General features: G+C 49.1%; 1 protein-coding gene across 2 annotated transcripts; it reads left to right on the top strand.

Moving 5' to 3' along the window:
* Positions 1-213: 213 nt before the first annotated feature.
* Positions 214-14504, top strand: LOC129737053 (myosin heavy chain, skeletal muscle, adult-like). 2 transcript variants are annotated; one of them, XM_055723662.1, is made up of 38 exons: positions 214-420; positions 510-653; positions 747-903; positions 1774-1801; positions 1900-2011; positions 2105-2197; positions 2321-2384; positions 2477-2575; positions 2682-2785; positions 2887-3025; positions 3348-3466; positions 3565-3714; positions 4524-4694; positions 5342-5651; positions 5807-5880; positions 6158-6245; positions 6340-6457; positions 6772-6895; positions 6982-7118; positions 7206-7461; positions 7857-8099; positions 8318-8494; positions 8578-8723; positions 8813-8903; positions 8992-9381; positions 9534-9660; positions 9840-9958; positions 10422-10618; positions 11027-11210; positions 11297-11462; positions 11635-11759; positions 11964-12272; positions 12373-12576; positions 12847-12972; positions 13068-13238; positions 13325-13429; positions 13573-13668; positions 14301-14504. In XM_055723662.1, the coding sequence occupies exons 1-38, from the start codon at positions 214-216 to the stop codon at positions 14454-14456; spliced, it is 5826 nt and encodes a 1941-aa protein (XP_055579637.1). In that variant the 3' UTR covers positions 14457-14504. The 2 variants fall into 2 exon arrangements, with proteins under 2 accessions (XP_055579637.1, XP_055579642.1); XM_055723667.1 differs by having other exon boundaries at positions 5342-5647; positions 5809-5880.
* The last annotated feature ends 231 nt before the right edge of the window (positions 14505-14735 follow it).

Raw genomic sequence — 14735 nt, forward strand, 5'->3', positions numbered from 1 at the left:
TTCAAGGTCGAAAACAAGAACTTTCTCTTCTAAGATTAAATCATTTAAAAGCAAGAAGGACAGTATTGACAGTTTTAGCAATTTTACTATATGTTTAATTTTAAAACTTTCTAAACGGTGTCCTTATAAGCAAGGTATTTTAATGGTCTATTGGTGCTACGTTTATTTCTCCCACAAGATTCTCTGCTGAGCTGTCTTCAATAAAGTGCAGACATGACTTCTCCAGACGCTGAGATGGCTGTTTTTGGGGAGGCGGCTCCTTACCTCCGAAAATCAGAAAAGGAGAGAATTGAGGCCCAGAACAAGCCTTTTGATGCCAAGACATCCGTCTTCGTGGTCCACCCTAAAGAATCCTTTGTGAAAGGAACAATCCAGAGCAGGGAATCAGGGAAGGTCACTGTCAAGTCTGAAGCAGGAGAAGTGAGTAAAAACCAGGGCTTGAAAACTGTATGTAGTTTGCAGTCTCAGCTCTTAGCTGACATGCACACATCTCCCTCTTCATCTGACAGACCCTGACCGTGAAGGAAGATCAAATCTTCTCCATGAACCCTCCCAAGTACGACAAGATCGAGGACATGGCCATGATGACCCACCTCCACGAGCCCGCTGTGCTGTACAACCTCAAAGAGCGTTACGCAGCCTGGATGATCTACGTAAGTACCAGCAGCAGCCTGCCTTTGGGCAGCCGGGAGGAACTGCTCTGCCAGGCCAAGTGGGAGCCAACGTGCTGTCTCCCTTCCTCGCAGACCTACTCGGGGCTCTTCTGCGTCACTGTCAACCCCTACAAGTGGCTGCCGGTGTACAACCCGGAGGTGGTGTTGGCCTACCGAGGCAAGAAGCGCCAGGAGGCCCCTCCACACATCTTCTCCATCTCGGACAACGCCTATCAGTTCATGCTGACCGGTGAGACAATGGCAACATCTTCATGACAATAAAATATTTGGGGTTTTTTTTTTTTAATATTTGCATGTGTAAACTTCAGCATGAGCCTATAAATAACTTATTTTAACAGTTGCTGATGTTATGCATGAAGCACAGTCCTGCCCTATTGATTTTTAAAACTCTAATTGAGACCATGTAGACAAGAGCACTGAAAAACTTACAGTGAAGCGTAATTGATTGGATGAATTGAGACACGTGAAACAAAAATTCTTCCCTAGCTATTATTGAGATCTGATGTGCTCAAGATGTGACAGAAAATATTAATAGAGCTCTGAATAATCTAATCAATCTCTTTGAAAACAGCAGTGTAGGTGAATTTATAGCTGATTTGGCTTCATGAGACATTGTTTGAAAAAGCATATGATCTGATTTTAAGTGTTATTCTGGTATTTGCAACTTCTTGGGAAATAACCAGAGCCAGAATCCCAGTGAAAATGCACCCTTTGGAAACGATGATAAATGCCTTCCTTCCAAATTAGCTGTTAGGTGATACTCCTGTCTTGTGGGATTGCTTCTTAGGCATTAAAGTTACTTGACCAGAAAGGACTAGAAGTCTGTGCACCAAACTGCAATATGCAGAACTGAATCAATGATTGATTTGATCATTACACATCTACAGTTGTTCTATGATCCTACAAGGGCATTACCAAACATCACAGAGTAATGATGTTGACTGTTCAAAAGAGTCCCTGACTATAGAATAAAAATAGAATGGTCATTTGAACGGGGTTTCTATGCTTCTTTTCCACTTCCACTCCTAATGCTGGAGCAGGTTCATGAATAACAAGTAGTTCAGCATTTATTTTTTCACATCGCTGTCCTCTTTCACAGATCGCGAGAACCAGTCGATCCTGATCACGTACGTACACCCCCTGCTCGGGTCCCTGCGGGGCTGCCCGGTGCCAGGGGACCTCCTGCCTGACCACACGCTCTCTGCGTCTCTCTTTGGTTTGACAGCGGAGAATCCGGTGCCGGGAAGACTGTGAACACGAAGCGTGTCATCCAGTACTTTGCAACAATTGCAGCGAGCGGGGATAAGAAGAAAGAGGAGCAGTCAGGCAAAATGCAGGTAAAGTAACAGGTGCTGGCTGGAATCAATGCTTTCCTCTGTTCCTGACGTGATTTTTGGAAAGGATAAGCAGCAATAATTCTCATCCTGCAGGGAACGCTTGAGGATCAAATCATCAGCGCCAACCCACTGCTGGAGGCCTTTGGAAACGCCAAGACCGTGAGGAACGACAACTCCTCACGCTTTGTAAGCTGTTTTAGGAGAAATTGCTCCTTGTTGTAACAGTAGTGATGGGCTAGTGGCATTCTCACAGAAGGAGACAGCAATGAAACGCCTCCAGGCTGAAATGCCGCTGCTTCTCCTTAACAGGGCAAATTCATCAGAATCCACTTTGGGGCCACAGGCAAACTGGCTTCTGCTGACATTGAAACTTGTAAGTCGCTCTCCTGGCCTGATCCCACTCCTTCCTAAATTCCCAGCTCCATGTGAGTACCAGTGCCTGACCCTTGCTACCCTCCTTGACAGACCTGCTGGAGAAGTCCAGAGTCACTTTCCAGCTCCCAGCAGAAAGAAGCTACCACATATTCTATCAGATCATGTCCAACAAGAAGCCGGAGCTAATTGGTAGGAAGGGTCTTTATGACTTTTTGGGGATGATTGCTGAGCAGCAGTTCCCGCTGTTACCTGGCTGGCAAATCTAAGCGTCTGCCTTGCCTCTTCCTGCTTTCAGACATGCTCCTCATTACCACCAACCCTTTTGATTTCCACTTTGTGAGTCAAGGTGAGGTCACTGTTCCCAGCATTGATGACCAGGAGGAGCTCATGGCTACAGACGTAAGTGACACAGAAAAGAGGTACCTACTGTACACTTGTTTTGATGGTGACATAGGTGGCCTACTAAGGACATGCATTTTCCTTCATTGTTTTGACTGCAGAGTGCCATTGACATCCTGGGCTTCACTGCTGATGAGAAGACAGCCATCTACAAGCTGACAGGGGCTGTCATGCACTACGGGAACCTGAAGTTCAAGCAGAAACAACGAGAGGAGCAGGCAGAGCCCGATGGCACAGAAGGTACCAGCAAGTTCAGTGTCTGACTCGTTCAAAGAACTTCTTTGTTTGCAGAGATGGCATGTTAGCCTCCAGAGACAGGCCTTTGTTGGCCTGAGTCACCACATCAAACACTGCAGAAAAGCATCTTTGGTCATTGTCTGACTGCAGAGGTGCTTCCCTGATCATGGGAAATGCCACTTTGCATTCCTACCCAGGCCTTCTGTATGAGACCAGACCAGTGCTTTTCCACTTCTAGAATATGAGAAGCAGAGTTGTTCACGCTGGCCAAATTTTAGCCATTGTCTAAGGAGAAACGCTTCTCTCTCTCTCCGTGCCTCTTTAGTGGCTGACAAGGCTGCCTACCTGATGGGCCTGAACTCAGCTGACCTGCTCAAGGCCCTCTGCTACCCCCGCGTCAAGGTTGGGAATGAGTATGTGACCAAAGGTCAAAATGTGTCACAGGTAAAATGTGGAGTTTGAAAATACATGCCTTGAAAGAGTACTTGAGCATTCTTCTTTGAGCCTAGGAAGTAACTTTGATGCTTGCTTCTTTGTTTTAGGTGAACAACGCAGTTGGCGCCCTGGCAAAAGCTGTCTTTGAGAAGATGTTCTTGTGGATGGTTGTTCGCATCAACCAACAGCTGGATACCAAGCAACCCAGACAGTACTTCATTGGTGTCCTGGACATCGCTGGCTTTGAGATCTTTGATGTAAGGAACAAGGATGTGGCACCGTAGCCAAGGGCGAGGCAGGGAGGGCTCATGAGGATTCAGAAACACACTTCTTCCTAAGAAGATTCAGAAGTTTATCCTGTTCATGTGCAGTTTTCTAGAAACCCTTCCCTCTCCTCCATCACAGTAGCACCCTCAAAGGGCTTTGCTAACAAGCACTTTGATTTCAATGCTGTCAGCATGTAGAAGAAAGTTCTGCTTTCTGACAAATGTTCTCAGAGGCCCTTGAGCTTGCAAAGGCCTTAGGTCTGGCAAACAAAGAGGCAGCTCCAGGGCTAAGGGTCGCAGATGTGGGCTGAAGCCGTGGATGCTCTTGGGCTGCCAAGAGAAGGGAAGTGCCATGGGAAAGTTCACAGCATGTTTCCTGTGTTTTGAGTGCAGTGCTGATGCTAGGACTTCTTGTCAGAGCAGAGAAACCCCCGGACTGTTGGTCTGAGGGCAGAGAAATTCTTGGGTAGGACACCGAGGAGGTTTCCACTCTCTGGGAGGTCAGAGGGCTGAGACACCTACGCAATGCTGCAGCTAAGCTTACCGAAGGATTTGCTTTTGAGTAACACAGTAAAAAAAGGACTGTTACTTTTAGCTGGATTCCAAAGGTAATAATAATAATAATAAAATCCTTTGAGGATGGTAAATTTTACAAGTCCTGCTGCTGCGGGTACACGTGCTGTTGCAGTACGGTTAGGAGTGGTGTTTCAGCTGGGGAACTTCAAACAGCATTAGGAGAACGCTGCCAAAACCCTGTGGTGTTTGCCACACCTTGAGAAACCTCTCCTTGCTTTGGGCAGTTCAACAGCTTTGAGCAGCTGTGCATCAACTTCACCAACGAGAAACTGCAACAGTTCTTCAACCACCACATGTTCGTGCTGGAGCAGGAGGAGTACAAGAAGGAGGGAATTGAGTGGACATTCATTGACTTTGGGATGGACCTGGCTGCCTGCATTGAGCTCATTGAGAAGGTACCTTTTCCATGCAAGTGTACTATGTATTTTCAGACTCTGTGATGTTTCTGAGTCAGATTCAGCTCAGAAAGAACTCACAGCCAGACATTCAGTGTCAGTTAAACAAACAACTTTGCACTGAGATTTAGTTCAGTCTGGCAAAAAGAAATCAGGAAAGGCATATCTGTGTCATCAATCCTGCAGCACCTGGCCTTCAAGCACAGAGAAGATAGCCTCGACTCCTACCAACAGACTTCTTTAAAACAAACTGGAGTCAGCCTCCCTTTCTTTTTCCACTGAAGACTCAAATCAGAACTCCACACACAAACCTGGGAAATAAATTTTATCTTGCCTGGTTTCCCAAAACTGCTAGGCCTCTTGTAGCTACTTGCCCAACTATTTTTCTGTTTACCACTTCTCCCTCCAACTTGACTCCCAATTCTAACCTGAACCAGACAGCTGTTTTTACCAGTTCCATGAAGAGGCGTTGCAGGAAGGCAAGGGAAGGCAGAAAGAAGCTCCCTGGCTGAGAAACAGCTCCTGAGAAACTTAGGCCCTTACCCAGGCTGAGGTGCCACCAACAACAGAGTGGTACCTTTGATGATCATAGCACATGTTTCACATCATTATCATCTTTCTCTGTCACTTCTTGTGGTACCTTCCAGCCCATGGGCATCTTCTCCATCCTGGAAGAGGAGTGCATGTTCCCCAAGGCAACTGACACCTCTTTCAAGAACAAACTCTACGACCAGCACCTGGGCAAGTCCAGCAACTTCCAGAAGCCCAAGCCTACCAAAGGCAAGGCTGAGGCCCACTTCTCCCTGATACATTATGCTGGCACGGTGGACTATAACATCACCGGCTGGCTGGAGAAGAACAAGGACCCCCTGAATGAAACTGTCATTGGGTTGTACCAGAAATCATCCCTGAAGACGCTGGCCTTACTCTTTGCCAACTATGGTGGAGCAGATGCAGGTCAGCTCTGTGAAAATTGTACTTTCAGTGTGGGACACTGTTGGTGCAGAATTAAAGCAGTAAACACTGAACATTTAAAGATGTTTTGTGTTCTGCAGTCTCTAAAATGCAATATCTATCTTTTAATGCTTTTTTTTCTTTTCTTCCGTTTGCAGAGGGTGGTGGTGGTGGCAAAAAGGGTGGCAAGAAGAAGGGTTCTTCTTTCCAGACTGTCTCAGCTCTTTTCCGGGTAAGTGATAGAAGTCACTATCTCACTATTAAAAATACTCACTGAAATAATGCAGGAGCATGCTTTTCACAGTTTTAATTATAAAATAGACCTGTAATTCTCTGAGCAGTCTCTGAATTGAATTTATTGAAACAGTTTTACACCAGCATAACATACTGCAACATAGGCATTTTTGATAGGACAAGAAACCAAAAGATTTATTTTTTATATGCACATCACATATAAGCATTGCAGTGCTTACAAACATTAACCTAAAATTCACCTTATATTCTCATAGGAGAACTTAAACAAGCTGATGACAAATCTTCGCAGCACTCACCCCCATTTTGTACGATGCATCATCCCAAATGAAACAAAAACACCTGGTAAGCAAATGCAATAGGAGGAAAACTCAAGCCACAGAAGCGCTTTCCCTGAGTATCAAACAATGGGGACGTCATTAACGGTGGCGTTTGTTAGGTGCCATGGAGCACGAGCTGGTACTGCATCAGCTGCGGTGTAACGGCGTGCTGGAAGGGATCAGAATTTGCAGGAAAGGGTTCCCCAGCAGAGTCCTGTATGCTGACTTCAAACAAAGGTAACAGCGCTCCGCCTTCCTCCCCATTCAGACCAAGCTGACTATCCTCAGTATTGAAACAAATTTGAAAATTTATACTTCAAAAAGAACATATCTAAAAACATAGAGTTTATGATTCACCTTATGTGGATTCTGAGGATCCTCTTGAACTCCAAATAAATCCCATGAAAACTTCTGTTATCTTTAAATAATGGCCTATCTCTAATACATGACATTACCCAGTCAGACAATTACCTGGTGCAGAGAAGGCTGTGGGGTTCAATTCAAGTGCTGCTTTCGGTAACGTCTATTTCTTATTGTTCTATTATTTACAGATACAGAGTGCTTAATGCAAGTGCAATTCCAGAAGGTCAGTTCATGGATAGCAAGAAGGCTTCAGAGAAGCTTCTTGGGTCCATTGATGTGGATCACACTCAGTACAGATTTGGTCACACCAAGGTAGAAACAAGTCCTTCTTTCAAACACTATGTGCCTCTGTCATGCACTACATGAGACTGATGTGCTACAATGCTCCCTTTCATAAGGTGTTCTTCAAAGCTGGACTGATAGGTCTGCTGGAGGAGATGAGAGATGAAAAACTAGCAGAGATTATGACCATGACACAAGCCAGGTGCAGAGGCTTCCTGATGAGAGTGGAGTATCGGAAAATGGTGGAGAGGAGGTAGACATTTTTCACCCAGATATTGTTCTCTTGTGTCTCAGTTAACTGAATCTAAATTCACCACCCACGAAATATGCAATATTTTAGGGACTCAATCTTCTGCATCCAGTACAATGTTCGTGCATTCATGAACGTGAAGCACTGGCCCTGGATGAAGCTGTTCTTCAAGATCAAGCCCTTGCTGAAGAGTGCAGAGTCTGAGAAGGAGATGGCCAACATGAAACAGGAGTTTGAGAAAACCAAGGAAGAGCTTGCAAAGTCTGAGGCAAAGAGGAAGGAGCTGGAGGAGAAAATGGTGGTCCTGCTGCAGGAGAAGAATGACCTGCAGCTCCAAGTGCAGGCGGTGAGTGTCACCGCCCGTTTGTCCCTGGGAAAAGGACAATATACAGTCAGAGTGCTTCAGAATACTGTTTCTGTCAGGCAAAAGGACTCCAAGCCCTAGCTCCTGCTGAAAGTAGTAACTGAAGTGACTGCTGTTCTGTCGTGCTTGTGGGTGCGTGAGGTATTGTCATAGCTACCCTCTCTGTGAGGCATTTTTAAGAGACACAGAAACCTTGGAATCGATAATGATTCCAGATGACAAGGCTTGCAGTGGGCCAGTAGGCAAGATCTTCCAGTTGCTGGAGTGGAAGTCAGGTTCAGCCCCCATTTTAACACATGCCTACTCAGTAACGCAGAAGACAGGGTGGAGATACTTCAAAACATTATAACCCATAAAAATCTCTGTCTCCCCACCAGGAAGCCGATAGCTTGGCTGATGCTGAGGAAAGGTGTGACCAGCTCATCAAAACCAAAATCCAGCTGGAAGCCAAAATTAAGGAGGTGACTGAAAGGGCTGAGGATGAGGAGGAAATCAATGCTGAGCTGACAGCCAAGAAGAGAAAACTGGAGGATGAATGTTCAGAGCTGAAGAAAGATATTGATGACCTGGAGTTGACGTTGGCCAAAGTGGAGAAGGAAAAACATGCCACCGAAAACAAGGTACAAACATGGGGAGTCACATGAAGGGCAAAGGACAGATGCCTCCCCGATGAGCCTGGCATCCTCAGAACAGAGCTAGGTTTGGGACATACCAGGAGCACCACAGTGGGGCAGCCCAAATACACGAGCTCCTGGCTAAGCACTGCAAAGGGAAAATGCCACTGCACAAGCAGTCAAGTCTTCTACACAGACATTTGGCACTTTCTTCCAATCAACAGGTGAAAAACCTCACAGAGGAGATGGCGGCCCTGGACGAGACCATTGCCAAGCTGACTAAAGAGAAGAAAGCCCTCCAAGAGGCCCATCAGCAGACACTGGATGACCTGCAGGTAGAAGAGGACAAAGTCAATACGCTGACCAAAGCCAAGACCAAGCTGGAGCAGCAAGTGGACGATGTAAGCACGGTTGTCCAGAAGAACAGGGCGGGCACAGATTATAGAACTGGCTGGTAGAGCACTGATGGTTATCTTCTATTCAGCTGGAAGGGTCCCTGGAGCAAGAGAAGAAACTGCGCATGGACCTTGAGAGAGCAAAGAGGAAACTCGAAGGAGACCTGAAGCTGGCCCAGGACAGCATCATGGATTTGGAGAACGACAAGCAGCAGCTGGATGAGAAACTGAAGAAGTAAGCGTGGCTGTGGGGCACCAGACTGTGGGGCTGGTGCGCTTGGCGGGTTTTTGCTCAGACGCTAACACAGTTTGCTTTGCCCAAAGGAAAGACTTTGAAATCAGCCAGATCCAGAGCAAAATTGAGGATGAGCAAGCCCTGGGCATGCAGTTACAGAAGAAGATCAAGGAGCTGCAGGCAAGTGTCTGGCCCTTCCCCTCTCTCAGCCAGTCTCAGGTCGGGAAGGAGGAGGGCATGGGTGCGAAGGGTGCCTAATGTTCCCCAGGCTCGTATTGAGGAGCTGGAGGAGGAAATTGAGGCAGAGCGAACCTCTCGGGCAAAAGCCGAGAAGCATCGGGCTGACCTGTCGAGGGAGCTAGAGGAGATCAGCGAGCGCCTGGAAGAAGCCGGAGGGGCTACCGCCGCTCAGATTGAGATGAACAAGAAGCGTGAGGCAGAATTTCAGAAGATGCGTCGCGACCTGGAGGAGGCCACGCTGCAGCACGAAGCCACGGCTGCGGCCCTGCGCAAGAAGCACGCGGACAGCACCGCTGAGCTTGGGGAGCAGATCGACAACCTGCAGCGAGTGAAGCAGAAGCTGGAGAAGGAGAAGAGTGAGCTCAAGATGGAGATTGACGACTTGGCCAGTAACATGGAGTCTGTCTCCAAAGCCAAGGTATTGAACTGCGGTGGCACATGCTCACGGGGCCGATGTATGGCACATAGGCTATGTCTACCAGCCACATTCTCATTACAAAGGTCCTTGCTGTCAGCACAGGGCAGAGTCCAGGTGTTCATCTCCTTTCCTTCCTTCCGTTTGCTCTCTAGGCAAACCTGGAGAAGATGTGCCGCACTCTGGAAGACCAGCTGAGTGAGATTAAAACTAAGGAGGAACAGAATCAGCGCATGATCAATGACCTCAATACTCAACGAGCTCGTCTGCAGACAGAATCAGGTGAGACATCCTCATTCCTGAGCTTCACTGTGAGGACCTGCATGCCGTGAGGATCCCACAGGGTGCAAGATGATTCCTGCTATAACCTCTCCCAGCCACTCCTGATGACGTGGGCTTACATGCAGGAACTGTCGTATTGATAGTAGTCGGGCTACCTTTTTTCTCTTTACCCTTACCAGGTGAATATTCACGCCAGGTGGAGGAAAAAGATGCTCTGATTTCTCAGCTGTCTAGGGGCAAGCAAGGATTTACGCAGCAGATTGAGGAGCTCAAGAGACATCTAGAGGAAGAAATAAAGGTCTGGAAACACCCTGCTGTCCGCAACCTACATCACCTCAAAACATCCGCAGAATCCTGTCTAATCCAAACTGGTTTCATATTCTTTCCCCAAAACACATGTAGTACGGGAGGGAACACCAGTAACACACATGCCCTCATTCCTAAGCTAGAGAGGGAAGGAAGCGTAATGGGTTGGACCCTGGAGGAAGTAGTCCACAAGGCTTTCACGAGATCCTGACAATACTCTCTAGGACAGGATGCAGACACGTGTGTCAAAGCGTTTAGAGCAACAGCAGGTTACTGACCCCAGAGCCCCTGTCACTAACACATCCTGATCTTGCAGAACCCATTGATGAAGGCTTCATCAGCTCCCAGCTTTGCATTTGCCTAGTTAGAGTTTCAGCCTAATTTCACTGCCAGCTTTACTGTCAAGAGGCATCTCAAGGCAAGTATTCAGGTTACCGATCCCTTTGTTTCCCCAGGCCAAGAACGCGCTGGCCCACGCCTTGCAGTCTGCTCGCCACGACTGTGACCTGCTGCGGGAGCAATACGAGGAGGAGCAGGAAGCCAAGGGGGAGCTGCAGCGCGCCCTGTCCAAGGCCAACAGCGAAGTGGCCCAGTGGAGAACCAAATACGAGACGGACGCTATTCAGCGCACGGAGGAGCTGGAGGAGGCCAAGTACGTGGGAAGCGGGATGTCAAACGGCTGGAGAAGACTGAGGCTGTCAAGGGAAAGTGGAGTCTCTGGGAGTGGGTTACGACAGGGGTGGGACAAAGGCAGGGATCTGTTGTCTTTGTGGTAGAGGGGTCAGAGGGAGAGACAGGAAAGCGTGCTGTGGAAAAAGTGCAAACTGGAAGGACAAACGTAGCCCTTAGGGCTAGAAATGCGGAACCAGGCTGAATACTCCTTAGGTGCTAGGACACAGAGTGACAGAACCTGTAGGCAGCATGCAGTCTTGGAACAGAAAAAACACTGTGAAAGGCACTGGGCTCAGAGCCCCCAGAAGTGGCCAGCTGCCCTCTCACCGAAGTACAAAATGGGCTGCCCTCTGGTCTCTGACCTGGAGCTGTACTTATCTCCTCCCAGGAAGAAGCTGGCCCAGCGCCTGCAGGATGCAGAGGAACATGTTGAAGCTGTGAATGCCAAATGTGCCTCCCTGGAGAAGACAAAGCAGAGGCTGCAGAATGAAGTGGAGGACCTGATGATTGACGTGGAGCGATCAAATGCTGCCTGCGCAGCTCTGGATAAGAAGCAGAAGAACTTTGACAAGGTCTTGTGGGCTCCAGCCCTGGGGTTCCTGGGCAGAGCGTCCCCTCCCGATTGCCACATCCACGCTCACGTGCCGTTTCCCTTCAGATCCTGGCAGAATGGAAGCAGAAGTATGAGGAAACGCAGGCTGAGCTGGAGACCTCCCAGAAGGAGGCTCGCTCCCTCAGCACGGAGCTCTTTAAGATGAAGAATGCCTACGAGGAGTCCCTGGACCACCTGGAAACGCTGAAGCGTGAGAACAAGAACTTGCAGCGTAAGTCCCTGGCCCTCCGCTCCTGGCTGGGCTTTCCCACTGTCCACCACTACCCACCGCTCCACAGGGGTCTGTGCCTGCGTGTCTGCAAAGATGCCCGTCACCTTGGTGCGGCAGGGCCCTTCCCGTTCTGCTCCGTGCCTGACCGTGCCGTTGGCCTTTGCTCCCACAGAGGAGATTGGTGACCTCACAGAGCAGATTGCAGAGGGAGGCAAGGCCATTCATGAGCTGGAGAAAGTCAAGAAGCAGATTGAGCAGGAGAAATCTGAAATCCAGGCCTCGCTGGAGGAAGCTGAGGTACACAGCATTACTTATGGCTCTCTTACATGTCTTGGATCTCTGTCTCGTTGTAAACACTGCGGAGTCATTGCCAGGCACAGGAGGAAAAGAGCGTTTGTATAAAAGCGTGGCAATATTATCTAAACGTGGCATTCCTTTATACTCAGGGCTTCGGGGTCAACATTTGTCTTATGAAAAGTATTCCTGTTCACTCTTTCTCAGGCGTCCCTTGAACATGAAGAGGGGAAGATCCTGCGCCTCCAGCTTGAGCTCAACCAGGTGAAGTCTGAGATTGACAGGAAGATAGCAGAGAAAGATGAGGAGATTGACCAGATGAAGAGGAACCACCTCAGAATTGTGGAGTCCATGCAGAGCACCCTGGACGCTGAGATCAGGAGCAGGAACGAAGCCCTGCGGCTGAAGAAGAAGATGGAGGGAGACCTGAATGAAATGGAGATCCAGCTGAGCCATGCCAACCGCGTGGCTGCAGAGGCACAAAAGAACCTGAGAAACACACAGGCCGTGCTCAAGGTCTGTTCAGCAAAGCAACAGGGAGAGAAACGCGGTCCCTTACAATTCTGGTGCACAAGTGCGCACTGCTACCTTGCCATTTCTCTTGTCCCTTTTACAGGATACCCAGCTACACTTGGACGATGCTCTGAGGACGCAGGAGGACCTGAAGGAGCAGGTGGCCATGGTGGAGCGCCGAGCAAACCTGCTGCAGGCTGAAATTGAGGAGCTGCGGGCAGCCCTGGAGCAGACGGAGCGGTCAAGGAAGGTGGCTGAGCAGGAGCTTCTGGATGCCACTGAACGAGTGCAGCTCCTCCATACCCAGGTCAGGCACTGCTCTGGAAATTAGTCCCATCCACAAGGCACAACACAGAATGTGATTGTTACGCATCTTGTGAGTGTTTGCTGTGTAAACACATTGAGAGCCACGCCGTCATAGGGCTGCTCCAGACATCCACCCATGTCTGGTTTGCAGCTATGGCCCTAAAGAGGACTTTTGTGTTAAAGACTTTCAAGAAACAATACTCACACTTTTAGCTCTTGGTGTTGAGGCATTAGGTCTGACAGTACAAATCCCGTCTTTCCTGTTGCACAGAACACCAGCTTGATCAACACCAAGAAGAAGCTGGAGACAGACATTACCCAAATCCAGAGTGAAATGGAGGATACGATCCAGGAAGCCCGCAATGCTGAAGAGAAGGCCAAGAAGGCCATCACAGATGTGAGTTGGGGGCTCCCTTCAGTGCCGATGGTGGGTGTATTTTCCCTCAGATGGTCTCCAGCCCCACAATGGCTTTGACCCTTTGCTCTCATCAGGCAGCCATGATGGCAGAAGAGCTGAAGAAGGAGCAGGACACCAGCGCCCACCTGGAGAGGATGAAGAAGAACCTGGACCAGACGGTGAAGGACCTGCAGCACCGTCTGGATGAGGCCGAGCAGCTGGCTCTGAAGGGAGGCAAGAAGCAAATCCAGAAGCTGGAGGCCAGAGTGCGTGGGGCTTTTCTTTGTGCATGAGTGAGCACGCCACGTTAGCAGCCAGCAGGGAAGCTCCAAAGATGGGCTTCTCGTTGCAGGTGCGGGAGCTGGAAGGGGAGGTGGATGCTGAGCAGAAGCGCAGCGCTGAAGCCGTGAAGGGCGTGCGCAAGTACGAGAGGAGGGTGAAGGAGCTGACCTACCAGGTAAGGCAGGAGGCCTCCCTCAGCTGACAGAGTTTTCTCACAGCAAGTCAGATTTTGTGCACGCCATCCCCAAGGGGAATTGTTAACCTCATCCAGTGCAGAACCAGTAATTCACGCTCTTTCCTGCTTTCCAACCACTCCAGTCTGAGGAGGACCGGAAGAATATTCTCAGGCTGCAGGATCTGGTGGACAAGCTGCAAATGAAGGTGAAATCCTACAAGAGACAAGCTGAGGAGGCTGTAAGTATTGCTCAAAGGATGGGCCAGAGACACCTTCCAGTACGGCAGCACGCTCATTGAGATGGCTATGAATAGCAGGAAAGGGGCAGGACAGAAACTCCCAAGACACAGCAGTCTTGGCCACACCATTGAGTATGGTGTCACGAGGCCTTGCTGAGTTCTGGGCACCCTGCGGCAGCCAGGGACGAACGGAGGGAAGGTCTGCAGCCTGTTGTATACAGGAGGTCAGACTGAACAGCCCCGGGTGCCATATCCACTGGCTGAAGTTAACTGGAGGTCATGAATCTCTGCTAGTAAGGATCAGCAGAAGGCTTCAGGGTCTTTCTCACCTTAAAAAATCACACTGATGGCTGGGCAGCAAGTACTGGGAGAGTAAGTACACAAATGACAAATGCAAGTGACAAAATTGCTCTTCAAGAGTGGCACAGGACCGGTGATGTTTTTCACAGAGGGGTCCTGAGTAAGGGAGGATGAGGAGGTCACGGTGAGGCTTACGTGTAAGCAGTGATGGGTGGTGGATGGAGATTTGTGCCTTCCCCCAGGGAAGAGCCACAGCCCCAGAAGGCCAAGGCACAGGTGGAGTGAAACCCCTGCCCTGGGCTCCTCACCACCAACCCCTTCTCCCCACACAGGAGGAACTGTCCAATGTCAGCCTCTCCAAGTTCCGCAAGATCCAGCACGAGCTGGAGGAAGCCGAGGAGCGGGCTGACATTGCAGAGTCGCAGGTCAACAAGCTCCGAGCGAAGAGCCGCGAGTTTCATGGCAAGAAGATAGCAGAGGAGGAGTGAGGATGTCATGAGGCAGCAAAGTGACCCGAGGGCTGCACAAAATGTGAACCTCTCGATCGCTTTTCTTAATTTCTATAATTGGTCTTTGTAATTGTGTCTAGAGAATAAAGACCGCAGATTGCTTTGCATACGAAGCAGGACTGCTTCTTCTCAGACTCTTTTGCTATTTTTGTCCCCGTAGTTATCTATGGGATCCCATTAATCCTTGGCGGTTGCTGGAAGTTTATCTTGTGTCCATTGGCTGTCCGATAGGTAGCACATGCTTTTATTTCACAGTCA

The sequence above is a fragment of the Falco cherrug genome, chromosome 1 (genome assembly GCF_023634085.1).
Source record: "Falco cherrug isolate bFalChe1 chromosome 1, bFalChe1.pri, whole genome shotgun sequence".
In the NCBI taxonomy this organism is placed as follows: domain Eukaryota; kingdom Metazoa; phylum Chordata; class Aves; order Falconiformes; family Falconidae; genus Falco; species Falco cherrug.